Raw genomic sequence first — 26,792 nt, forward strand, 5'->3', positions numbered from 1 at the left:
AACCAACTAGCATGTGAAAAGAAAGCCGGCTCCAGTTGTCCACCTCCACATCTCTCCCTCTCTCCTCTATCTCTCTATCTCTAAACTTTATGTGCAGATCTTGAGAGTTAAATCAGAACAAAAACATCACTGTTACAAACTAAATCTGCATCAGAAAATGGAGCCTCAGTGCTTCTCAGCCGTTGGATCCATGGCAAAGCTGACCAGCTTCACCATTCTGCTCGTCTTCTTGCTTTCCTGCTTCACTTTTACTTCTACAGGTCAGTACTTGCTCAAGTTTCCAAATTTAGCTTCTGTTTAGTGTTTTTCTTGTTTTTTGCTTGTGGGGTTTGGTTAATTTACCCGAAAACTTGTTTTCGATTCGAAAGAATCGAACTTTCGAAGAAATCGTTGGAGGGTAGGTGAATCTTTTAGAGCCTGTTTGGTATGTATTTGAAAATTTTTATCATTTCTCAAAACATTTTTTATGAACATTTAATGAAAATAATTTTCTTTAAGACTCAAAAACTTGATTGGTTTGCAATTTAAAATTTTTAAATAATATCTAAAAAGAGGAGTCGCAGGACAGGAAGAAAGAGGAGAGATGAGAAAAGAAAGTAAGAAATGATTGAAGGGAAGAGAAAGAAGATATAGGATCGAAGGAGATAGAGAGGAATGAGTGAGAGAAATAATCGAGAGAGTGAAGAAAGTGGATTGAAGGAGAGACGAAAAGGGTAAAAGAAAAGGAGAAGAGAAAAAGGAAAAAAGAGATAGATTTGGAGTGACAGGGAAGAAGGGAGATAAAAGAAATGAGTGAGTTTGAGTTTAAAAACTCTAAAAACGTTTTTAGATAATAGACTATATTTTTGAGTTTAGTTTTTGTAAATGGTCATACCAAACAAGTTTTTAAGTTCTAAAACTTGAAAATTGTTTTTGAGTTTAAAAAGTTGGATTTAAGTAGAGTATCAAACAAGCCCTTAGTGACGTTTGAGGTCTTGTGCATTTAGTTTCTAAATTTGAAGTGGTGAAGCATTGAGTGATTGATATTTCCTATTTAATTGGATTGTTGGTATTTAGTGAAACAACTGTAAATATCTTGATCATTTTATTTGATTTTTTCTCGTATCATAGAAAGAAATCGAATAGAACCAAGATTTTGACTAATAAATCATGTACTTAGACTAAAGTCAACGTTTTGGAGATTTTGAGGATTGATGAATTGGACTGTGTCGGATTGAGTGATTGATTTTCCTATTTAATTGGCTTGTTGGTATTTAGTGAAACAACTGTAAATATCTTGATCATTTTATTTGTTTTTTTTTCGTATCATAGAAAGAAATTGAATAGAACCAAGATTTTGACTAATAAATTATGTACTTAGACTAAAGTCAACGTTTTGGAGATTTTGAGGATTGATGAATTGGACTGTGTCTTGTTGGATGTTTTTGCAGAAGCCTATGATGCTCTTGATCCAAATGGGAATATTACAATTAAATGGGATGTCATCAGTTGGACTCCGGATGGTTATGTTGTAAGTATTACTGGCCAGAGGATTCCTTTTATGTGATCATGCTTTATCTTTACTAGATACTTTGGAAGCAGGATATCGTTGAGTTTGATTCAGCTTAACATGTTGTTTCGGTTACACATCTGAAGTTTTTAAGTTAGATTTTTGAGTTTTAAAGAGATGCAGTGGATAATCTGTTTAAATTCTGCCCTGGATTTTTATTGTTTGCTTGAAACCGAATCAAGAAAAAGATATCTGTTTAACTCATTGACATTGCTCGATACTATGGAGGACCTGATTTAGTACTCCCAAACTGATCATTTCCATCACCTAGAAGCTCGATTTTCCAGAGATATAATCCTTTACTTGCCTTTTTCTAGTGAATTTTCTGATACGATATGTATTTCTGAATGGCAGGCTGTAGTTACAATGTTTAACTTCCAGCAGTATCGGCATATACAAGCGCCAGGTTGGACATTGGGATGGACATGGGCAAAAAAGGAAGTAATCTGGAGCATGGTGGGAGCACAAGCAACAGAGCAAGGGGATTGCTCGAAATACAAAGGGAATGTCCCACATTGCTGTAAGAAGGATCCCACTGTTGTGGATTTGTTGCCAGGAACCCCTTACAATCAGCAGATTGCAAACTGCTGCAAGGGTGGAGTCATGCAATCATGGATCCAGGACCCAGACAATGCCATAAGTTCGTTTCAGGTCAGTGTGGGTGCTGCTGGAACAACTAACAAAACAGTCAGACTGCCGAAAAACTTCACATTGAAAGCACCGGGGCCTGGATATTCTTGTGGGATAGCAAAGATCGTTAAACCAACGAGATTTCTAACGTCGGACAAAAGGAGATGGACCCAAGCCATGAGTAAGTTCAAAATCACCCTCTTTCCTTGGCACCACCAAGAAGAATATTTTCGATTAGGGCTTATGAGTGAGTTGAATGCCAAGTCATTTAGAGTAGTTTCAGTGTAGGGACCAAGTATAACTTTGTAGTTTCAAGCTTCGTTTAGAATGTTCCTAGGGTTGAAAGGTGCATTTCGACTGATGAGTATGGTCTTAATAGTTTAAAACATGGGAAAGAGTATATGTGGTTTATCTAACGTTTATCTCCTCTTGTGGCAGTGACCTGGAACGTTACTTGCACGTACTCGCAATTCCTAGCTCAAAAGACACCCACGTGTTGTGTGTCGCTGTCTTCCTTCTATAATCAAACCATCGTGAGTTGTCCCACTTGTGCGTGTGGCTGTCAGAACAACGCTACAGATCCAGGAAGCTGCGTAGAGTAAGTTCTCTAATTCATATACATTTCTGAATACTGTTGTTATGCCTCCTAAAAGATTTCTCGAGTTTTTCAGAACTTTATTCATGTCTAAAAGCCAGAGTTTGCGGTAACAGTAAATCATAAATCTTTTCTCTTCTCAAATATTTTCAGGCCAAACAATCCATACTTGGCTTCAGCTGTATCTGGTTCCGGGAAATCTGCTAATACACCTCTTGTCCAGTGTACCAGTCATATGTGTCCCATCCGAGTCCATTGGCATGTTAAGCTCAATTACAAGGAGTACTGGAGGGTGAAAGTGACAATTACAAATTTCAATTACAGAATGAACTACACACTGTGGAATCTTGTCGTGCAACATCCGAACTTTGATAATTTGACCAAGATTTTCAGTTTCAATTACAAATCATTAACTCCTTATGTTGGCTTAAGTAAGTTTTCTTTGCCCCTTATCAATTTCTTGAAATATATCTGCAGTTCTTGACTTTTGTTGACATAAAATTTGGAAATACAAATTCTGCACGCAGATGATACGGCCATGTTGTGGGGAGTAAAGTTTTATAACGATTTCCTCTCGCAAGCTGGTCCCCTTGGAAACGTGCAGTCAGAGCTCCTATTTCGAAAGGATACATCAACTTTTACTTTTGAAAAGGGTTGGGCTTTCCCTCGAAGGATTTATTTCAACGGAGACAACTGTGTCATGCCACCTCCAGATTCCTACCCATGGCTGCCGAATGCCAGTCCCAAACGAATCCTTAGCGTACTTAGTCCAGTCATGACCGTCTTCACATCTCTGGTATTCTTATTGGCTTATGCATAGTGAGCATGTTCGGGCGAGGCAACAAAAGCTATCTGATTTTTCAATACACGGTAGAATTTTGCATCAAGTTCTGGTTACCCCGTGGCTTATGGAAATCGAAGTGATGGGGTCAAATGTTTTAGTGCTGCGACTTCTAGCTATACAAACAGTTCAGGTGCACTCCGCCTTGACTGTCACTACAAAATTCTGTTTCGATATCTGTTACACGCATTAACATTTTATTCTTTGTCACAGCTGTTTTTGTTTAAATTTAACTGTTGTAAGATTATGTAGAACATTCCAAAGTGAATATGCTGTTAGTACCATATGATATTTCATAAGAAATCAAAAGTTGATGAATGAGCTTTGTTCATAGATTCGTACGAGTGTTTTATGTATTTTTGTTTCCCTGTTGAATTCAGAAACTACAGATCGAAAACAAGAATAAAATTGTGTCACGAACAGAACTGGAAAAATCGTGTGACAATATACGAACTCAGATATAGTTTACAGTTTCACAAGCTTACTAGTTACTATCTGTACCGAATTTTCACACACAGGGCCACATTTATCACTCCAATCTTTAAAAATTTATCATAGTGAAAAACATATAGAAAACATTATTAGAAGCACAGAGGCTGCCTTTTGCATGATTGAGATAGAATTTACGTGGCCGGAGTTAGGTAGAGATGGGTATGCATCCGGCGGGGGCAGCATGCATTCATCGCCATTGAAGTAAACTCTTCGAGGAAACGCCCATCCTTGTTTGAACGTGAAGGTATTCTGGTCCTTGCGCATAAGCACCTCAGACTGAATATTTCCAAATGGCCCAGCTTCCATTAATAGGTCATTGTAAAACTTCATGCCATAGAACATACCAGTGTCATCTGCAGATTACAGTCAATCACACTCGAACATTAGTACAAAACGCAAAATTCTAAGGGAATGAAGCTTTAGAAGCTTGTGATCGTAAGACACTTACTGACAGATTGGTAGGGGATGAGGGGCTTGTAATCAAAGCTAAAGACTTGAGTGACGTTGTTGAGATTAGGATGTTGTGCAACGAGCGTCCACTCTGTGTAGTTCATCCGATAGTTGAAGTTGGTGACCGACATCTTGACGCGCCAGTAGTCCTTATAGTTTTGCTTGACGTGCCAGTGTACTCGGATAGGGCACATATGATGTGTGCACTGAAGCAATGGCGAATTATCCTTTTTAGGTGTGTTTATTCCTGTTTTGTGTGCTAACACTGAGTCACTCCTGTATGCATTGCAGAAGAATGGCATCCAAAAATTAGGTCAAGTGATGAATCTGTATAATGTGGATAGGGTTGTGGAGGCTTACTTGAGACAAGTATTTTTATTGTGACAACCACAAGCGCAAGACGGGCATGGAACAATGGTTTCATTGTAGAAGGACGAAAAGGAAACACAACAGCTCGGATGCTTGGAGGCAAGAAACTGCGAATAGGTGCACGTCACATTCCATGTCACTGCATTACAAGGTAATTCATAGAAATTGTGAAGATAGTTGAAAAATGTGAGGTAGGAAGATCTCAGAGACATGAAAGTGAGAATCTTACTGAGTGCTTGAGTCTTTCGCCGGCGATCAGTTGTGAGGAAGACTGTGGACGGCACGACCTTTGCAGGGCCGCAAGTGTACCCTGGTCCGGGACCAAGCAAGGTGAAGTTTTTGGGCAGTTTCACTGTCTTGTTTGAAGTGCCGGCTTGCCCGACACTGACCTGGAAGCCGGAGACTGCAGCTAAGGGATCCTGTCCCCAAGACGCTAGGACACCACCTTTGCAACAATTAGTGAACTGCTGGTTGTAGGGAACTCCGGGAAGCAAGTCGACAATTGTTGGAGTTTTCTTGCAGCAATGTGGGATGGTTGCTTTGAATTTGGAACAGTCTCCTTGCTCTGTGGTTTGAGCTCCCACCATTGTCCAAATCACCTCCTTTTTCGCCCACGACCATGTTAGAGTCCACCCCGGGTTTGAGATTTGCCGGTACATTTGGAAGTTGTTCATCGTCACTGCAGCCTAACATAATTCAATAAAGGATAAGAATCTGATTTGTATTTTAATCAACGAGTCGCGATTTTGAGACTCTCAGTTTAGCTTCTGGCACTCCAACTTGTGTATTGTAATTTTTACACTCGTCAGAAGTAAAATTGGAAAGTGAAAATCATTACTCTTGATCAACAGACAAAAACAAAGCAATTCAAAAACGATATCTTACAACATAACCATCTGGTGTCCAAGACATAACATCCCATTTGATCGTTATGTTTCCGGTTGGATCCAACGGATCATATGCCGCTAAAGATACGCAAATCGAAACCAAAAGTCATCAAATGATCAAATAAAACCAGCGACAGAAAAGGTCTATTTTTCAAGTTGGATTTGTCATCAAGAACTTACAAGCAGGCGATAATACCAAGCAATAGAGCACGGCCAAGAAGGTGAACTTCATCCAAGACCAAGAACAACATGTGAGGCGGATGTTGTGAGTTTGGTTGGCCTGGTTTTTGAATTCCATGGCCTCGATTCACCGGATCACACGCTCTCCGGCAGGCAGCGAGGACGGGATGAATGAAGAGGAGACAAAGATGTGTAGGGTGTTAAAAAGAAAAAGAGGAGAGACTGTATCAATGAAAGTGAATGCCTGCAGATGTCTCACCTAATGGTTGTTAGGTACAAGTGATATTTCATCTTATTTGATATTTCCATACACATATATATTACCTTATTTAAATTATCTATCTTTGTTGTGTTTCCTGCATCTTGAAGCAAGTTTTGGTGAAGACTAATGATGTGAAAAGCTGGCGGGAGATTTTGAGATGCTTTGAAGAAAACAGCCCAAAGGTCACTTTCTTTTCAAACACTGTTGCTTCTTTACGTCATGAAAAATGCTAGGGAGACCATTTTTCGTAGATTATATTTGTAAAGCATGTGATGTGATATATCATATATATGAGCTCAAAAGCCTCCCATTTTAGCCAAGAAAACATCTTACAATTGGATTGCTTCAATTGCAAGTTTTCTGTTCTCTTTTTTTCTTTTCACTAACTTGTACAGTCAAAACCACTTCCGCCGTGCCTGCACTTTTTTGTTTTCTGTTGAAACAAGTTTGGGGAGAGATGGCTGCTTTCACTACCAGTGCTACAACATACCCATAACTTTAAGCTGAACTTACATGTGGCACTTAACTACCAGCTGATCCTGATATGAATTTACGTTGGAATTTATAGCTCGCACACGAACAAGAACTACTGGTAGGCAGAATCGAACTTGGATTGAAGGTTAACCATAAGCATGTCCTTACCAACTGAAACAACCCTCGTCCTCAACTCGCATTCAATAATTTATATGCATTGCTATTTACTCTCAAATTTACTTATATAGTATGGAAACATGCAAAGATAAATATAAGCAATCATAAGATTTTAATTGAGTTGAGTAGCGTTGTAACTAAGCAGTACATTAAAGGGTTGGGGTTTTTTTTTTTTTTTTTTTGAGTACATCGATATTTTTACACTAAGGGGAGGGAGAGTTCGGCAAAGCCACACAATGAACAGCCTAATTTAGTATCGAATTCGTCATCTACGAGATTCGATCATTAAGTATTGGTTGTTTGAGAAAAATCCTCTCTAGCCAAGTAAGGTGTGATGGTCTTTGTGCTATTCACTTTGGTGAAGTCACATAACCTTTTAATTAAAGTATAATTTTGAAGGACACTAGTCAATAAATAAGCATTAAACCGTAATCGTAGTTTATAAAGATAATTAAATATAAAACCAATTATGTAGTCAATTATTAGATTTAATCTTTGAGATTTTGCTTATCATTTTATATTTATTGACTTATGATCCAACTAAGTAATATTCCTAATTTATAATGATAACTCAGCCCATTTTTAAGGGTGTATGTTTACAACTATTCCAAGTACCATTTATACGCTTTTGATTGCACTTTGCACCGTTATTTCATGTTTACCCTTGATTTTAGGCTGAGTCATCGTTACACAACTCTATAGACATAGTGACAGAGTTCACACATTTCCCATCTTTTCTCGTCCGATCCTTACACTAGTATTGATGAAGATGGAGCATCTTCAAAACCATCTTTTGGATTTCGGAGTCATGTCGTCCTTAGTGGCTGAAGCAGAAATAGACTAGTAGTAGTGCCGAAAGCTAAAGGGTAGCTAGTGTAGACGATGACATTGGGTTTGAATCAGCAGAGCTGGGTAGGGATGGATATATCAGGAAGGGGCATCTCGCACTGAAGTAAATTTTCAACGGAAATGCCCAACTTTGCTTCAATGTGAATACCTTCGTGTCCTTTTGGGAGAGTCAGCTCTGATTCGACGTGTCCAGCTTCCGTTAGTGGGTGGTTATGATCTTTTATGCCAAAAAACATGTCAGTGTCGTCTGCATATTCAAAGTGTAACGGGTTGAGAAAAATAAATAGTACTAATGTACGAAAATTGTTCTTTATAGTTCTGTTGTAGACTTAGTTGTAGACTTACTTGAGTTGTAGTGAATGAGTGGCTTATAGAGAAAGCTCGAGACATTGGCAAGTTTATCGAGATTTGGATGCTGAGCATCTAGAGTCCACTGTGTATAATTCATCCGGTAGTTGAAGTTCGTGACTGCAATTCCCATGCGTCAACACGCCCGGTAGTTAGCCTTCATATGCCAATGAACTCATATCGGGCACATGTGATGTGTGCATAGTAAGAATGATGCATTTCTCAACTGAGGTATTTGAGCTTACCGCACTTGAATCATTAGGGTCATTATATCTGCATATGTTCTAATGTTAGAGAGGCAGATAATATATATAAACTTGTAAGTGTAAAAATTTGAACAGGCTAAGAAAATTATGCTTGTATGGGTACTACTTACGCGCAATTTTCCTTATGCTTACAACCGCAAGCACAAGACGAAGAAGGAGCGATCATCGGGTTGTAAAACGATGGCAGAGAGACACAAGAAGTAGGGTTCTGGGAAGCTAGCATTTGTGAGTAACTACATGTCAAACTCCATGTCACTGCACGACGACCATCAGACGAGTAGGAGACTCAGGGTGGCACAATGGTTGCAGCACTGCAGGTGTACCCCGGCCCAGGACCAAGCAGAAAAAAAATTCTTGGGTGGTCTTACAGTTTTATTCGAGGTACCTGAACGCCTGACGGTAAGTTGAAACGCTGAGACAGCAGCCGAGTGGTCTTGTCCGAGTGATTCCAAGTTTCCAACACCCCACCCTTGCAGCAATCAGAAAAATCTTTGGTTGTATGTAGCCGTAGGAAGCAAGTCAATAACTGAAGGAGTTTTTGAGCAGCTATGTGGAAAATTTCCTTTGGACTTGGAGCAGTCTCCTTGATCTGTGGCTTGAGCTCCAGCTATTGATCAGATCACCTCCTTCTTAGCCCATGCCCGCCCTAAGGTCCACCCAGGCCTCGCGACGGGGTGGTACATTTGGTTGTTGCTTATTGTCACCGCAGCCTGAGTAGGTATTATTAATAATTAAGCATTCGTTTTAATGAACTTTTGGAAGAGATTCTAAATGCATGAATCTTTCGGGCGATCTTAAACCAACAAGGCTCCTCACTTGGAAAACCAACTTTGATAAAATAAACAAATTAATATGTAACAAAATAGCCACTTAGTAATACGATATAGTGGTATTCATCATCACTTATAAATGAGAGATCTTAGGTTCGATTCTCGCCATAGGCGAATTTGAACCACATTATTACTAGCTCATTGTGAGGTTTAGCCCATCCCCTTCTCCTTTTGATAGGCATGATTTACCTTATAAAAAAAGTGAGTTTTAACGAAAAGCCCACGATACTGTTCACTTTAACGAAAAACCACATTTTTACATTAAAATGTCAATCATTTTACTATTTTTTTTACCTTTTATTTTGTTCTTATCATTAAAATTCAAAGTTTTTAAACTATTTTCATTAATTTTCTTTATAAAAAAAAGGCATTCATTTGAATCATTTCTATATACTTTTTGTTTTGACAATTTTGGAGGAGTCCAAGAAACAACATCCCATCTGATATTTTATGCTCCCTTTTGGATCAAACGGATATAAGCCACTAAAAATACGATCAGAACGAAAAAATAGGGGAGTTGGAAATCAATTAGGCTTAATCAAGGGATCATATTCCTAATTAGAGTTCTAACTACAGATAAAAATTTCACCTGCATAAGAAAATATTAACACATGACAGATGCAAACAATGTCCTTTTACATTTACTAATCTCCATGGATTAAGTTCCTGTATGCTGCCTAGGATTTTTTGTACAATGTATTTGGTACGATACGACTGTTGAAATGTCAGCATTTATAAACAACCAAGCTCAAACCAAATAGTATATCTTGTACTAGGGTTTTCACAGCTGTCAAGTTATCATGTACTTGATTACGGATTTGGATCCTCTCCGAGGCAATTGATCGGGATCCTCCTGACAAGTGTCTATGGGCCGTTGGATTTTTATCCAACGACTATAAACAGGGATATCCTATAAAAGTTATAATAATTGTAGCCGTTGGATAAAAATCCAACGGTACACAGACACCGGTCAGGAGGATCTCGACCAATTGCCTTGGAGAGGATCCAAAGGGCTTGCTTACGACACAATTATATGTAGATGAGTAATGTATCTACGTATGCAATATATAATAACTGAAAAGGCATGGAAGGTTCCTTGTTGCAGCAATGTTGATCCTGCCGGCCGGCTTAGGTGGACGCAGACGATGAGGTGATCTCGCCATTTTTTCAGCGTTTATAACCAATCACTTAAGACATCTAATCAGGTTTAAGATGATAAGCTACTGATTAATGTTAAAATTAGATGGAAAGTTGCTCATAATTTATACCAAGTTTAACTAGGTCAGCCAAGCTCCTTTGTTTTTGAAGCATGAAAAGTAAACTTCCTGCATCTGTTGAGAGTATTACTTAGATCACAAAAATATTGGTCAAATAATTTAACTTCTCCTCCTTCTGTCCCATTATTCTCTTTACATTTTAGGATCTAAAGTATGAGTATCTGCAGCTGAGATCCTTAGGACCCAGGATTAAATAATATTCAGTTATTTTCCAGAAGCGCAAAATTGCAGTTAATTCCCAACCTACCTGCAGTGGACCATTTGGAAAAGCACTTACGGAGACAAAGCAATAGATTGCACAAGCTTCTTGCCAATACTGACTGTGACTTGCATAACTAATTAACTTCAGCTTTTTCATACTATTTTTTGGGTCCCTTTTCATCTCTTTTCATCTGTCCCTGTGTTTCTAAACCATGTTAAGTGGCATGTAACATGATGTCCTTTGCCTAAAAGACATTTGTATTGCAGAGGGACGGGCGGTGGGCCTTGGGGTTTGAATGTGGATGTGTACGTCCTGCTCTAGAACAAAAAACACAAAAAAATTCACGACAGCTAAGCTGAAGTTAAATATGAATAGTGAATTAAGTTGATGAAATTTATACATTGCCTACTAAATATTTGGTGTTTAGAATGGTAGGGTAAGTTGGCATAAATGATTACCAACTGGAAGGAACTATGTCCACAATAAATACCAAATAGGAGAGTCTCCTACTTTATAAGGGCAATTCTCACACCGTGTACTAAAAGTATGTACTTTTGTAAGAGGTGTTTACAGATAAAGTGGTCAGACGTTCTTACCTAAGTTTTTTTTCCAAACCATAGAAATGTCGTAGTATAAAATTTTACCTTCAGCTAGGACCCTCTTAAGTAGTCATTTTGCCATATCCCAATAATTCCCATCTCTGTCCGCGTATATAGTTCTGTAGCACTTGTCTGAAAATGTCCACAAACACCATATTTACAGGTAAAATTCAAGAACACAAGGAAAAATGATTTGGTAACTTGGTTGGGTTGCAAGATCATGACTAATATGGGCCTCATGGTTGGATTATATGCTCTTCTCAACATGTGGGAAAGGCCTACGATAAAGTCCTTTTTGATTGTTTATGATGTTTCTAGGAGGGACATGACATTATTCTCTTCTGCACATTTTTTTTACGAATGAATAAATGAGAAATTTTTTTTATGTTTACGAGTCCAAATTTCACATCGCTACTAACTTACGATTCAGCAATACTTATCAGTAATCGCAAATGAAAGGAATAAATTGATAAATCGATTTTCGATGGGATCTACAAGTATAGTTAGAGAGACTAATGATGAATCAAAAGTAGATTAGTGGGAGTATCCCATATTCCCATTTGTTTAAAAGCAAAAACAATCATGCATGCCATAGTATACAATGTAACAATATAATATAGCATTAATTAATCAGATAGTTGTATTAAATTATTTAATCCCAACTTAAAAGTATCAATAATATTTGGAAACAAAGCTATAAAAAAATTAATAAAAATGGACAGACGGTTGTGTTTGGTTGGAAGGCAGTGGGCGCCAGTTGGCCTGTCGGTTGTGTTTTGGCAAATCTCCTTCCTTTTCAACGCGTTCTTTCACGTTATAGCAAGTAAAAAACTGCCCCATTTGCTCCATCCCATTCCCATACAGCCAAACGGCCCAAACCCCAGCTCACATCACGTTGCCAATCCGAAGATTCTTCTGTTTCTCTGAAATCTTCCTTCCTGGCGACATGTCGTGCACTTCAACTTAGTCTATAGTTTCTAGGTTTTGTAACACTGCACACTTTATCCAGAGACGAGGACAAAGCCAGGCATCTGTATGAACACGAACATCTTTAAACAACAGTCACAAATTAAAAAATTAAATCGTTGCATGATAATTTTATTACCAATACCATTAAATACCTCTCGATAAAAACAATCATGTTATTATTCATCCATTGATCTCCCATCCGATTTCTCATTTCATTCTTCAGAAATTTCATAGTTGAAAAGGCTCTTTCAACGTGGATAGTAGCAACTGGAAGAGTTAATGCTGATGTCACAAACAAGTAAATTAGCAATACACCTTACTAATGTCACAAACATGTACATCTGCATAACACGAACGTTATGTACCAACAATACAATGTTACGTATTTTTCAAAACACGTTGCATGGAAAGTCTTTCTTCTCTTTATCACAAGAGTTTAATTTAAAGTGATTTTATACTCGAAATACTAAGTTCGACTCCCCTCGTTAACTACTGCTTGTATTATTAAAGAATATCACTTTCTAGATCTCAAGCTCCAATTTAATCTGAAATTTGAAAAGGATGTGTGTGGCCATCGCGGGGTATGGTTTTTGGTTCCTCGTCATGTGGGTGTTTGCTTGCTTTTTTGGTAAAATTTGGTATGGTTCATTTCCTACATGCGTACCACCTATACCTATTTACCATTAAAGGGAAGTCAAATCAAGGCCATAACTAAGAGAAGTTCTTAGGGTTCTTTATCTAAATATTGTAACGTGATATGATCAACATACGTGTTATAACATGCATTATTTGTTAATACTATACTTTAGAGTATAAATTCTCCACATGTTCGTATAAGAGCATGCAAAAGGTTAATATTGCATGACTGTATATTTGGTCCGAGGGCAGTTGTCTAACATGTCTTTTCCTAATTGGAAAATGGCTCAAGTTCAACTCACTGAAGTTCGATAATAATATTGTGATATGTTTGATGCTTAATTAGTTGTGCTTAGCTTAATTGTAATGGCGTAGTCTTGATGTATGTATAGACTATTAAACACAGCCACAAAGCTTGTAACAAGTCATCATGAGTCCCAACTTAGGGCAGTGTATTCAATTAAGATTTTAAGAGATTTTCACTGAATTTATAAATCCATAAATTTTGAGAGAGTTTAATTGATTTATAGAGATTTCATGTAAAATTTTGATTCAATTTTTTTTAAATCTCAAGAGGAAATGTGAGATTTCTGATTACTTAAAATACACTACGAAATCTCCATTACCTTCGAATTCCTTAACTTTTAAAAATTCTTTAAAATCAATGCTTAATTAAGTGCACCTAGATAAACTTCTTTAACATTTTAATTGAATACAACATACCTTCTAACAATTTTAATAAACTATCTTAAAATCCTGATAGTATATATCATGTTCCAATTTAATCTGACTGTAACTTAGAAACGCCGTATGTCATCATGGGGGTGTTGCTTTTTTGGTAAAATTTGGTATGGTGCATTTGCTACGTACCAGTACCGCCGATACCTATTTACCTTTTAAAACGGAAGTCAAATCAAGGCCTTAACCAAGAGAAATTATTAGGTTTGTATATTTGAATACTATCACGCGATAAAATCAACAAACGTTTATAACAAGTATAATGTTAATACTATAGAGTATAAATTCTTCATGTGTTCATATAAGAGCATGCAAAATGTTAATATCACGTGACAATATGAACTTGCACTTAATCTAAAGACAATTGTCTAACTTGTCTTTCCTCAATTGAAAAATGTTTTAAGTTCCAACTCACAGAAGTGGTGATGACAATATTGTTATATTTTGATGCTTAATTAGTTGTGCTTAGCTTAATTGTAGTGGCGTAGTTTTGATGAATGTATAGACTGCTAAACACAACCATAAAACTTGTTTATCCGGAATCACAACTTGGGAGTGTATTCAATACATGAATTTTGATGAAGTTTAATTGATTTGCAAAGATTTCATATAAAATTTAGATTTAATTTTCTTGAAATCTCAAGAAGAGATGTGAGATTTGTGATTGCTTAAAATACACTACAAAATATCTCTAATTTTCTCGAATTCCTCAACTATATGAAATTCTTTAAAATCAATTCCTAATTGAATACACCTGGATTTTTATAACCTTCTTTAAAATCTTAATTGAATATGCTAGAATTTTAAGAATTTTAATAAACTATCTTAAAATCCCAATTAACTACACTTTGAATTTCAAAGAATCACTGAATTTTTTTTTTTTAGTGCATCGATATTTTTACACTAAGGGGAGTTTGGCTAAATCACACAATGGGCAACCAAATTTGGTATCGAATCTGCATCCACGAGATTTGAACCTAAGACTTCTCACTTCCAAGTGAAGATAAATACCACCAGATCGTAATACTGAGTGGCAAAATCCTAAGTGAATATTCCTAAATTTATTAAAAAAATAAAATTTCCTCTAAATTCCAATTGAATATACCGCCTAGTCTCAAAACCTACTATATTAACATCATCTTTGCACGTAAATCAAACATGAAACCTAACCTCCGTCCACTAAACAGAGACTAAATACCACTAAACCAATTCAACTGCTAAAACCCTTAATTAGGAGTGGACCAACTAACGACCAAACTCTAGTAAATAAATTCCACATTTCAAATTTTGGATCTACCCCTTCAAAGAGGGTAAACGTGAAAGGGATTTTGATCCTCTCCGTATCCCCTTTCTGGGGATCGCAGGAATCAAGACACAAGGACCGTTCATCAAAGATCGTACGACCATAATTAAATACATTTTACGCAAAACAAGATTACTTTAATTTTTAAAATATAAAAAGTATTTAATTGTGACCGCACGATCTTTGATGAACGATCTTTATATCTCGATCCCTAGGAAGGGGATCCGAAGAGGATCCAAATCCACGTGAAAGAAGTTTGTGAAAGTGAAAACTGGTTCAACACTCAAGCCTCAAAGACTGTTACAAATTCGAGATCTACGGCAAAAGGCTCGGATCCAGTGGGCCTCTCACTCACAGTAGTAAAAGTGTCGGTCGCGAACGCGTGGGGCTGGAGACGTGGCGCCTTCTGATCGGTTTTGTGGGATATTTGGTTGGATTCCACAAGGACAAATGAGAATTTGACATTTGAAAAGAGGGCAGAAAAGTGCAGAGATCTGAGAGCCACCGGCGACTTTGAATGAGTCACCTGCCGAATGCCACCAGGGCTCGGTGGGTTTTCCCCTAATTTAACCCATGCTTGGGGTTTGGCCAATATCTTGTGCTTTTCTCGCCAATGTTGCCGTGATTTGAGCTACTTTGATGTTATAGCATGTCAAAATGTTTTAAGAATAGAATGTGATTGAAAGCGTTTTCGTAACGTTTGATAGAAAAAGTAAGAGTAATGACATTAGAAAGACTAAATTTATAGATAAAATTTTATAAACTAAATAACGTATAAGTTAATGATTAGATTGTTACAATATTACTTAAGTGTTAATTAATATATTTATTTTTTACTTGTGACATATCAATTAGTTTGTAAATTTAGTCTACAAAATTAATCTACATAGCAATGCTAAAAATGTAAAAAGTGATTGTGATTTGTAAAAACATAAATGTGTGTATTTTCATGGTTCACTGTAAAACGAAAAGAGCCCAAATGGATGTGGTGATTTGTGCTCTTTCATTCTCTATTAAAAGTTGGGGGTTGGGGGGGGTGGGGGTGGGAGGGGAGGTTCTCGGGCAGGGGTAGAGGGTGTTCCCCGGGCGAGGAAGAGGGCGGGGGAATCAGCTATACCCACTTTTTGTTTTTGTGGTCCTACTAATTTGGTTTTGATGGAAAACCCACAAAAATGGTTGGACCTAGAGAGAAAGGCATGAAGAAGGTGGAGATACAAATCACAAACAGGAGTAACAGAGTTTAAAGAAAAAAGTAAAAGAAAGAGTGGGATCACTTTTAAGCTAAATTTACTATTAAACTACACTATAAATTTAAATTATAACTTTTGATCACGAAGTTATTTTCTGAATAACTTTATCCAATTAAGCTTTTAAAAACACTAATAAATCGTATTATGATAATTATTTTTGCCTTTTTACTTTTTTAGCTTTCTCATAGACTTTGACCAAATCTACTTCTCTGCAACATTTCAAATCCCACTTGAATTCCCTTCCAATTTACACAAGAGCAAAACAAGTACTTCGTTCACTTTTAAATCCCACATAATCTCAAATTATGGTAACCAAATCAAAATCCTTACAAAATTATAATTTGTAATTACAAAGGAAATTGTTATTAGAACTTTAAAAATTTTATTTGGCACTCTAAACTTTCTATAATTAGAAATATGCATTTGTAAGAAATGTAGAATGAAATTTTTGAAATGCTAAAACAATTCACATTACAAATTGGAAATACAAATACATCATTCCTTCCTCTTCGCACGTGCCACCCTCTCTTCGCACGTGCCAACCAGCCTTCAAATTCCTCTTCAAATACAGGGATATCTCCCACGCTTCCAACCCAACACTCTCTAAACTCCAACCCGTCTCTCCCTCCCTCCCTCTCTCTCGCTCTCCGTCGGTGAGAAGCAGCTGCAGCCATGGCGCAGTACAGCAAGGTCGCCCCGACCCCTCTGCTGAAAGACGAGCTCGACATCGTCATCCCCACCATCCGAAACCTCGATTTCCTCGAGATGTGGAGGCCCTTCTTCCAGCAGTACCACCTCATCATCGTCCAGGACGGCGACCCGTCGAAGGTGATCAAGGTCCCGGAGGGCTTCGACTACGAGCTCTACAACCGCAACGACATCAACCGGATTCTGGGTCCCAAGGCGTCCTGCATCTCCTTCAAGGACTCTGCTTGCAGATGCTTCGGCTACATGGTCTCCAAGAAGAAGTACATCTTCACCATCGACGACGATTGCTTTGTAAGTATCGCTTTTGGGTTTCGAAAACTTGGGATCTTAATTGGGGCTGTTTTGGATGTGGGATTTGATTTTTGAGTTGAAAAGGTTGGATCTTGGTGGGTTTTGGGAAGTGGGTTTTGTTAGGGTTTTCGAAATCTTGTTGTTCAATTGAATTTCGATTCGACTCGAATTGATTAGTTTGTGATGAAATTCTGTTGCTTTTGTTGTTTAGATCTGTTTCTGCTGCTAATGTTTGACTTACCCTCATCGTTTACTTTTGTTAATGAACTTTACTTGCTTTGATCTCTGTTTCTTTCGAGTCATATTTTAATATCATAGTTGCCTTTGGTTTGATCCGTTTCTTACCATGAGTTCTTTCCGTTAGTGTACTTAAAGTCTTGTGTAGAGATGTTGTTTGTTAGTCATTGTCTTCTGATCCGGTTTCGGTGATAGCATGAATTATATAATTGCAATTCTATGATATCGAAGCTTTTGAAAGATTTGTATTGTTTTCGTAAATCTTAGGTTCAGCACTAAGCTAATTGATATACTGTTTACTACATTCACAGATCTCCACCTTGCACTCGAGTCTGTTCGAATTATTGTTAGATTTACACCTAAAAGTTTCGGCCCGTAAATATTGATTAAGATTAAAACGTTTAATTTCGGTTTCGTGTATTCGTAGTTTGAGTAGCTGGTGTTGTGTATTTGGAACTGTTGCTGGAATTAGCAATGTTATGGTGGTGCTAATGTGTTTCAGATTTGATCGATATCCTTACAATTCTTGTGAAATTGAGGTGTTATAACTTAAGTATGGTACTCTTTGTGAAAATGCAGGTTGCCAAAGATCCTTCTGGCAAAGATATCAATGCACTTGAGCAGCATATCAAGAACCTTCTGTCTCCGTCAACTCCATTTTTCTTCAACACCCTGTACGACCCATACCGTGAAGGTGCAGATTTCGTTCGTGGATACCCCTTCAGTCTACGTGAAGGTATCCCAACCGCTGTTTCTCACGGCCTTTGGCTCAACATTCCGGATTATGATGCTCCCACCCAGCTTGTTAAGCCCCTAGAGAGAAACACCAGGTACATTGTTCCACCATTTTCCATCCACCGGAAATTGTGTATATGAGTTTATAAAGTACTTGCTGACTATAATGTCTCTGTGTTTTCAGGTTTGTGGATGCAGTCCTGACCATTCCCAAGGGAACTCTTTTCCCCATGTGCGGCATGAATCTGGCATTCAACCGTGATTTGATTGGACCTGCTATGTACTTCGGACTCATGGGTGATGGTCAGCCAATCGGGCGCTACGACGACATGTGGGCTGGCTGGTGCATGAAGGTATCTCTCAAAATATCTTTAAAGTCTGTTCGTCTGTATTGTCCTTTGTTATTACATTGCAATGATTTCGAAATTAAAACACCACGCCATGTGTTTTTGAATTTTAGTGGCTCACATGAGTTGTCATTGTTGGATTTATAGGTTATTTGTGACCACTTGGGGTTGGGAGTGAAGACAGGATTGCCCTACATCTGGCATAGCAAGGCAAGCAACCCATTTGTGAACCTTAAGAAGGAATACAAAGGAATCTACTGGCAAGAGGAGTTGATCCCGTTTTTCCAGTCCGCCACCCTCCCAAAGGATTGCACCACCGTTCAGGGCTGCTACCTTGAACTCTCCAAGCAAGTCAAGGCCAAACTCGGCAAGGTCGATGAGTACTTCGTCAAGCTTGCAGATGCCATGGTCACATGGGTCGAAGCATGGGATGAGTTGAACCCAGTCGAAGGAAAGGCTGTTGAGGCTAACAAAGTTGTTGCGAAATAGGTTTATTTCTGTTGACATTATCATTGCTTTCGATAGTCAGTCATAGGGCTTGTTTGTAATCTGATCGTCATTTTTTCCCCGAGCTCTTGGTTTCGAGCTGCGGGAGTATTTATTTGGCGGATCGGAGAAGATGTTTTCTTATTTATCTCAGTTCTATGAGCTTAGAACAATAATATGATGACGAATATGTATTTCTATTACAATTTAAAGTGTTAGCTTATTTATTCGATTCAACGATGACTTAGTGACAGTTTTGTTTGTTGTACTGTTTGTTTTCTCTCTCTCGTTCTATTCGATTCAATCTAGGGTAATTGGTCGGGACAGTATGTCCGTCTTATTGCACAACCAAATTTGAATCTCCCTCCTTGTAAATTAGAATAAGTTCGTTTCTTTCGTTTGCCGACTTTTCGAGCATCTTTCCCGGCATCTAAAATAATGGAAGCTTGGTGGGGATGCCAAAGAATGAGTTGGCACAACGAAGTTTTGGATCTTTGGAACATTAGTCAACATCAAGTACGTAATTTCGTAAGCGAGTGGAGCTGTTTTCAAAGTTTGAACTTTGAAAGGTGTCGAGGTAGAAATTGCAATCTTTCACCGGCGGTTTTCAAGGTTTTAAGGGCATCATACTTGTGACTTTCATTGATGTCGGACATGGTGCCCTTGAGTGCGAGAAAGTTTTAAAGTTGTCCAAAGCGACAGCTCACTCACAAAAGAGAAAAACAAGTAGAATATTCTGATCACATTATTCGTAGGTAGAAACGAAGTTAAAAATTATGTTGAATGGAGCTTTTCCAAGCAATAAAGTAACATTAAATTAATAAATATGGTTAAAAATCAGACTACTCAATTATCGAAGGTAACCCATTATCATTCATATTTAACTTCCCATTTGGTTACACAATGCTTCTATAATTTCTTTCGGGTCATTGTATGTGGGGCAGTCATTAATCCTGAGTGGGGTATTGTCAATATTAACAAGATTATGTTATTTCATTGAAGGATTTTAATTGGGGTGTATTACTTAGCTGTGTAGAACTACATGTAGATTTTTTTCAAATAAAAGGGCATTTACCCCCAGTGAGCCTATAGTGGCTCCGTCTAGGTTTGTAGGATTGTAATTATATGAGCACTATTTTTTTTATTTTTTATTTTGACCCCACTAAACTCCACGTGGGTCTCATTTGGTATCAGAGCTGCCCTTCTCTCTTCATAAGAATGAGACCTCTTTCACATGACTTATTGCCCGCCCCCCACCCCTAAATATTTGATCCAAAACTTGGTGTGTGATAACTTGTGGAAAAAGTTGAGTTTTGAAGCATTTTTCTTCTTAGTAACTAAGCACTTTCTTTCTTGTGTTTGACGTGCATTATGTTCCATTCCTTTTGCTCAATGTGGAAAAAAATGCATTTTTCTAGCAAGTCCTTCTCCAAAAGTGCTTTCGCAACCGCAAACGCTATTTGTTTCTCTAATTTGAATTTGTGATGATGGGTCCAACCAACTTGACTGAGAAGCAAATGACATCCTTTTTTCTTATCAGAATAGATCCAAGCAAAAGACCAAACAAAGGCCAATGACACTATATAACATGAGAAAAACTTTTACTATTGCCTTGGAAGGGCTAACATCACTCTCATCTACCCCACAAAAAACAGAATTTTAATATTTTGGTCTCATTTAACCTAAGGGCGAGCCTTGGTGCAACATAAATGTTATTTTGTAATCACAATATCACGGGTTTGAGTCATGGAAGCTTATTTGGAAAGCAAAGGTAATGCTACAAACAGTAGATACCACCACCCACCCCCCTCCCCCCTCAAAAAAAAAAAAAAAAACCCTCGCAATGTGGAGAACTTTATTAGTTTGGAATGGCTCTTTGATCTCATTTAACCCCACTCTAATCTTGCTGAGAGAATTGCCCTATTTAGGGATCCTGCCCACGATTCTCTCCCACACAAAGGAGATTGAAAATTAAGGTAGAGCGACTCTAGTTATTTTAATAAATAAATGAGACCAACTATAGTTGAATGCATGTAACTCTGACAAAATTAGAAGTTTAATACCATATTATTGCTCATTGCCACTGCCTGCAGGCTTTGTGTGCTGAATTTAAACTCAATCATTATGGATTGCCAGAGGTAAAAGCAGATCTGGATTCTGAAAGATACATAACTATACAATTAGAAAAGTATATTCCTATATGCACGGTATCCACCCATACAGTGAGAAGAGTCTTTGTCAACTCAAACAGTTGAACCGTCAAAAATAACTTGCATGCAAATAAAACGTTAATATACGATATTTTGGAATCAATCACGTGTTATTATGTGATCAAGTTAAAAAAAAAATAAACGACGGTGCGTGATAGGTTTATAAAACCGCCACCACCTTTCATTGCCAAAGAAATACAAAGTTAATATAAAAGTAAATTCTTGTAGTGTAAACCGAGCCAGCGATTAGTTCCTATGTTAATTTCTTTGAAACTTTAGCCAAATATATATGTGATTTACAAGACAATGCGTAAGGATGGGAAGATAAAAAAGTCCCATATCGGTGAAGGGAGAAATTGTGCAAAAGCTTATAAGAGGTTGGTCTACTCCCCTTATTGCCAATTGGTTTTATGGTTAAACCTCAGCTTTCTTCATGTTATCAAAGTTGGTAGGCTCACATGTGAAGCACAACAACCAACGTGCTCTACGTCACCCATTTTATGTCATTCACGTGTTAGATTTGAAAATTCGCCACACGTGAAGAGGCATGTGAGCACATTGATGAGGGACCAAACCATCCAAGAATTTATATGAGATTTTATGGTGAAACCTCAACTTTCTTCACAATGTATTCTAGTCCATTAAAATTGATTGCCAGATAACAGATTGTCCTGCGATAAATTTCTGGGAGGTTAATTTGTTTTGTGCAAGCTTTTGGTGCGCTTGGTAAGAACCATTTTACCTGAAGTTTTGGTTCTTGCCTGGAGTTTCTGATGCGTATCTAGCAGCTCTTGAACTACTGTCGGTTCGATATAGCTTACTTATGTGAAGCAAGTATCCTTTATTTTCTTCGGCAAAAACAAACTTACCCTTTGCTTGTGCTGCTTGCACTGCCTGCAAACTCACCTGTTATCGAACTTTACGGGGATAGTCCGTGCTTAACTAGAGAAGATTTAAGTCGTAACTAGTCTTATAAGATTGTGCAGTGAAATAATCTTACGACTTCGTACAGCAAAACAATTAAACACTTCCGATATAAATCAGTAAATAACGTTCATCACGAAATGGTATGCAGAAAGATAAGAAACGGAACTTTATTCGTGAGGATGTCAGTTTCAAAGCAGAAACTTATCGATAAAACTTCTTGAGAATGCAGAGAATAAAGAGAACCGAGGAGATTAAGACGATCATTCAAGAACGTATACAAGAACTCAAACGTAGTTCGCGGCAGGCTAAATGGTGTACTTAAAGTTTGTAGTTTTTCTTGTACACTCCAAGTGCTACTATCAATGTCTCTCAAGGAGATCCATGGTAGATTTGTTCCCAACTGCGACATGCATTCACACTTCGCGTACTGTCTAATTACAGACGGGATAATTTACTCTCTGATATCAAAGGAAGTCCAAAATAGTAATATGATGAATTCAAATAGAAATTGGACTGAGAATACAGCTGAGATTATTGTAAATTACAACGTGACAGGTTCGTGCGAACTAATGACACATATTTCTCAAGTCGAGTCCAAATATATTTTTCCGACATATTCATTGTTCAATGTGCCATATAATCGATGATGCAAGGCAGCCATTTGGCTTTTTAACCACCGTGATAGAATTCAAAGTTACTGTGGTACACATCAACTTACCTTATTTGCAGATCACTTTTTAAGTGATTCTCAGTAAAGCAGAAAGCATCATTTTCCTGCTTCACCAGCATGGATTGCCGTTGATCCTCTACTCGTTGGAGATGCGATGACAGTTGAAGCAAGTTGATAGTGGCTCCATCTTGAGAGGGTAGACGATCTTTTGTGTTCACAAAACCTGATCCTTGGAAAATCCCATCTGAGATTCCAAAATCGTCAGTATCATCACAACCATTAGACAGCGGTATGGGACTCAGGTGATTGCCAGCTCCAGAATTTATTCCTGAAGAAGGGAAGTTATGGCTGGCTGGTATGACTAAGGGACGCGCAATAGGAATTCCTGACAAATAGCTTGAAGAGTTCTGTGATTGAGATGACAGAAGAGAGAGAGCACAGCCAGAGTCTGAGATTCCCAATAATCCTTGAACTGCTGAAGCTGTGTCGAAAACATTTAAGTTTTGACTTCCTAATGCGGTCTCATGAAATATAGAATGTGAACTGGAACTTAGGCCTCTCGCATCTTGTGGATATTGACTACCATTCTGACCAAATATGCTTGCATTTTGAGGATTAGTTCTGTTTTCATGAAATGGGGGATACTGTTTGCTAATATCGTAAGAAGGGAGGACAGGTTTCGAATGCAGATGCCCGTTTGCAACAGGCATCCCCAAAAAAGGCCTATAATGAGTCCCGCCTTCAACTTTTAGGCGCCTGCACCAGTCACTTGTTCCATATTTCTCAGGATTCAAATTGCCACTAGGGAGTATCTCTTGGCAGATAAAAGATGCAGTAGTTAACGTATTCCCTTCAAATCTGCCACCTGCAAAATGTGCATACTTTAAAATAAGCAATGAAACTGAATGCTTTAAAACAGTAGATGAAGTAATGATTCTCTCGTCAAACACTGCAAGAACATTAAGTTGTACAGGAGAATCCTCATCCTAAATTTGATTGGAGTCTTAAGAAACATGAGTCGTGAGAATAACACGTAACATTTAATTGTTGCCAACTAGTTGGAATTATTTGTCTTAAACACAAGTTTCGTCAATTTGGGTGCGTGTTGGGTCCTTTTGAAGGTTTTGAGTTGAATTTTAGAGAAATCGTAACAAAAACATATGACCATACTTCATGCAGAGAAGATGACTCTTATTAAGGCTTTTGCATCCATAGTGGTGTTCAACGAGCTTGACTTCCCTAAAGAAACTATCTCTTACGTATTCCGGCATAAATTTCAATTGTATATTAGGCCGAGGCAAAAGGTTTCAGCTCAATGTTGCAGCTGCAAATGCAGCCAGTAGACACATTCCTCCATTACTAAGGCTTGATTTTCGACACGGTAGTGGCTCAAAGCCTCAATCACAAGGGAGCAAATTGGATCAGAAAACAAATTTTCATCGATAAGGGTTGACAATATGTAGAGGACAGGGATGCACAAGAGTTGACACTACGTTGCTATTGCAGTTGAGGACAAAGGAAGGGGGGGGACCACGAATGTAAGGACAATCAAGGATCAGAAATGAACTATTAATTTTCATTAATACCATCAAATGACTGAGGGAACCTCTCAGCTCTTCCAGAATGACTCCCAATCTGAGGCTTTCTCCGCCGCTCGTTGTGTCCTGCAAGGCGCTTACGACAGCTACGCTTACCATCATCAAATTCACCCAACAAATGAAACCTGTATGGTCAAAAGCTAGTACATATTATATCAGCAAGCAATAAGAACCATATCGTTAGAAAGCAGTTCGATTCAAAAGCCCGTTGGGTTTAACTAAAGTGTACAAAAAATCAGAATGCAAAATGTTTGTGGCAAACCAAAGAACGTGAATTCAATCAAGATGTTATAAACATGACCAACCTGCTACATTGTTGACAAAACCTTTGTTCTATGCCATTGATAATAACTTTCGCAGTCTTCGAGTGAACCTCGCAGACTTTATGCCTCTTGTGGTAGTCCTTGCAGGAGCTAAGATCCTTGTTGCAACCATAAACCTGGCAGTAGGCAGGCTGAGAATACACACCCGAAACACGCATTCTCTTTGTAGGTGTGGATGATTCAGATGAGGACAACATGGGAGTTCCTTTAGACAATTTAGAGCTATGAACACCTTTGTGATCAGCCAATCTCCCTAGTTTTAAATCAATGAGTGAAGAATCCCTACTGCTGGAGTCCACAATGGAGCTCGAAATCCTCGAAGAGGATTCGGCTTCACCCGAAAATAAATTCGGGGTAGAAATACTTGTGCTCACTACATCTCTAATTGAATCATTCTGCAAATGTTTGCCCACCATTTCTGGCAAACCCAAGTTACCCAACTCCCCAAAACCTTGACTTTCCATGAAAGTACATGGGATTTTCAGTTCCCAACCCATCAAACCATTTCTACTTCTAGAAAGTGAATCAGTATGTGAAATTGTTTCATCTGATACAACAAACCCTTTCCCTTCAGAAATACAGCTCCAAGATTCCATTGAATGTAAAAATAAATAAAAAATCACAATTTACAAAGATCTAACCAAATCCCACTTCAAATTATGCCAGAAAATTATCACACCTTTAACCCGATCAACTGATTATTTAAAACAAAAAAAAAAAAATCTCAACTTCATACCAAAAAAAAAAAAGGGAACTGCACCAAGTTTTCTTCTTGGAATCCAAATTCACGGGAATATCATTTTCTGGGAAGCCAAACAGATTGTAAAGGAAACCCCATCAGGATTATATTAAGATAAATATAACCAAACTGCAAAACAAACTGAATTCAATCAAGAAGCATTGAAGGAAGAGGTAAAAAAAAACTATTCACGCTCAATGGAAAGCAAAGGACTGAAAAAGTGGGAAAACAAAAGCAACCAAAAGCCAACAAAACAGCAGAGTATTCAGGTACTGAATGGAAAAACTAATCAGCACCTGATAGAAAGGATAACCAAAAGTTGCCCAAAAGAGAGAGAGAAAGAGAGAGTTCACTTTACCTATGTAAAGCTGGAGAGTAGGTATAGTGTGGTATTATGGGGTTGAGGCAGACACACCCAAATTTGGAAGAGAATTTAGTAAATTTTAAACTCCATGGAAGAGTATGCGGTAGCTAACCTGCTATTTTGAGAGAGAGAGAGAGAGAGACTGAAACCATTGAACAGAACTGCAACTTTATTTAATTTGGTAGACTAAAGTTAGAAAGCAAAAGAAGCTTGCCCACTTTTTACTTTGTTTCGTAGGAAGAAGACCAAAGGCATTGCTATTTCCACAATTCCAATTAACTACCCTATTTTTTTTCTTTTCGTTACAATAATAGAGATATTTCTTTATTGTTTACAACGTTATATTTTAAACTATTCTAATATATAATGAGAAGCATGTTAATTTATTTCTTTAAAGGTAAAAAAAAAAAGAAAGTCAAAAAGATTATTCCCGATCACTGACCTACAATCAACTTACAATTTTTTCTCCTATAAAAAAAAGGTGATGAAGACCCTATAAATTTTAAATCTTTGAGCCTATAGTGTTATACGGTGTGAGTGAGGGAAAAAAAATTGTTGGTAGAAGTGAAACTTGCAGACAGAAGTTTGATTGAAAACACAAATTTAAACTATATAAATTGAAGTGGGTAGTTTTCCGAAAAAAAAAAAAAAATTGAAGTGGGTATTAAAAAAAACAGAAAACTCGTATACACCCGTGACCATTAAAATGAGCCAAAAGGAATAAACTGAGGTAGTCAGATTTATTTAATTAGAAACCAAAACCAGGGAGTTTGATTAGTTTAAGAATAATACTTGGAAGGGAGGAAAACATGGCTTGATTTAAAGCATGCCCCATCACCACGGGAAATTTTTAATTGTGACTAGAACACGAGTGACACATCATGTGTTTTTATGTAAGGAGTAGAAAATTATATTTTTTAATTTAATAACTTTTTGACACATATATCCCACTATTTATGTAATGATCCGTGTGATGGTTACACT

The 26,792-nt window shown here is 37.7% G+C and overlaps 4 protein-coding genes and 1 pseudogene across 4 annotated transcripts; 2 read left to right on the forward strand and 3 right to left on the reverse strand.

Annotated features, from left to right (window-relative positions):
* LOC137710735 (protein COBRA-like) lies at positions 1 to 3,933 on the forward strand. Its single transcript, XM_068449843.1, has 6 exons — positions 1 to 260; positions 1,431 to 1,510; positions 1,904 to 2,360; positions 2,618 to 2,777; positions 2,928 to 3,205; positions 3,302 to 3,933. Exons 1-6 carry the CDS (start codon positions 158 to 160, stop codon positions 3,592 to 3,594), a joined length of 1,371 nt encoding a protein of 456 aa, XP_068305944.1. The 5' UTR covers positions 1 to 157; the 3' UTR covers positions 3,595 to 3,933.
* A 108-nt stretch (positions 3,934 to 4,041) lies between these two features.
* LOC137710734 (COBRA-like protein 4) lies at positions 4,042 to 6,234 on the reverse strand. Its single transcript, XM_068449842.1, has 6 exons — positions 5,994 to 6,234; positions 5,812 to 5,891; positions 5,156 to 5,612; positions 4,918 to 5,065; positions 4,556 to 4,833; positions 4,042 to 4,460 (listed from the first exon to the last, which is right to left on the reverse strand). Exons 1-6 carry the CDS (start codon positions 6,109 to 6,111, stop codon positions 4,168 to 4,170), a joined length of 1,374 nt encoding a protein of 457 aa, XP_068305943.1. The 5' UTR covers positions 6,112 to 6,234; the 3' UTR covers positions 4,042 to 4,167.
* A 1,531-nt stretch (positions 6,235 to 7,765) lies between these two features.
* Positions 7,766 to 10,834, reverse strand: LOC137710228 (COBRA-like protein 4; annotated as a pseudogene).
* Positions 10,835 to 16,771: 5,937 nt separating this feature from the next.
* Positions 16,772 to 19,242, forward strand: LOC137711180 (probable UDP-arabinopyranose mutase 1). The gene is made up of 4 exons (XM_068450390.1): positions 16,772 to 17,172; positions 17,989 to 18,239; positions 18,329 to 18,497; positions 18,639 to 19,242. The coding sequence occupies exons 1-4, from the start codon at positions 16,846 to 16,848 to the stop codon at positions 18,978 to 18,980; spliced, it is 1,089 nt and encodes a 362-aa protein (XP_068306491.1). The 5' UTR covers positions 16,772 to 16,845; the 3' UTR covers positions 18,981 to 19,242.
* A 3,346-nt stretch (positions 19,243 to 22,588) lies between these two features.
* On the reverse strand, positions 22,589 to 25,972 carry LOC137710643 (squamosa promoter-binding-like protein 6). Its single transcript, XM_068449725.1, has 4 exons — positions 25,803 to 25,972; positions 24,688 to 25,573; positions 24,371 to 24,507; positions 22,589 to 23,649 (listed from the first exon to the last, which is right to left on the reverse strand). The coding sequence occupies exons 2-4, from the start codon at positions 25,299 to 25,301 to the stop codon at positions 22,829 to 22,831; spliced, it is 1,572 nt and encodes a 523-aa protein (XP_068305826.1). The 5' UTR covers positions 25,302 to 25,573; positions 25,803 to 25,972; the 3' UTR covers positions 22,589 to 22,828.
* Positions 25,973 to 26,792: the final 820 nt, after the last annotated feature.

The sequence above is a fragment of the Pyrus communis genome, chromosome 12, assembly GCF_963583255.1.
Source record: "Pyrus communis chromosome 12, drPyrComm1.1, whole genome shotgun sequence".
Taxonomy (NCBI): Eukaryota; Viridiplantae; Streptophyta; class Magnoliopsida; order Rosales; family Rosaceae; genus Pyrus; species Pyrus communis.

Coding starts and splice junctions, on each gene's coding strand:
- LOC137710735 (XM_068449843.1), top strand. CDS start 158: ATGGAGCCTCAGTGCTTCTCAGCCGTTGGATCCATGGCAAAGCTGACC. Junction 2,778..2,927: donor GATCCAGGAAGCTGCGTAGA/GTAAGTTCTCTA, acceptor AAATATTTTCAG/GCCAAACAATCCATACTTGG. Junction 3,206..3,301: donor AACTCCTTATGTTGGCTTAA/GTAAGTTTTCTT, acceptor TTCTGCACGCAG/ATGATACGGCCATGTTGTGG.
- LOC137710734 (XM_068449842.1), bottom strand. CDS start 6,111: ATGGAATTCAAAAACCAGGCCAACCAAACTCACAACATCCGCCTCACA. Junction 5,892..5,993: donor CTTGGTATTATCGCCTGCTT/GTAAGTTCTTGA, acceptor GCGTATCTTTAG/CGGCATATGATCCGTTGGAT. Junction 4,461..4,555: donor CATCCCCTACCAATCTGTCA/GTAAGTGTCTTA, acceptor TGTAATCTGCAG/ATGACACTGGTATGTTCTAT.
- LOC137711180 (XM_068450390.1), top strand. CDS start 16,846: ATGGCGCAGTACAGCAAGGTCGCCCCGACCCCTCTGCTGAAAGACGAG. Junction 17,173..17,988: donor CCATCGACGACGATTGCTTT/GTAAGTATCGCT, acceptor GTGAAAATGCAG/GTTGCCAAAGATCCTTCTGG. Junction 18,240..18,328: donor CCCCTAGAGAGAAACACCAG/GTACATTGTTCC, acceptor CTGTGTTTTCAG/GTTTGTGGATGCAGTCCTGA.
- LOC137710643 (XM_068449725.1), bottom strand. CDS start 25,301: ATGGAATCTTGGAGCTGTATTTCTGAAGGGAAAGGGTTTGTTGTATCA. Junction 24,508..24,687: donor TTTTGTCAACAATGTAGCAG/GTTGGTCATGTT, acceptor TTGACCATACAG/GTTTCATTTGTTGGGTGAAT. Junction 23,650..24,370: donor GTTCCCTCAGTCATTTGATG/GTATTAATGAAA, acceptor CACATTTTGCAG/GTGGCAGATTTGAAGGGAAT.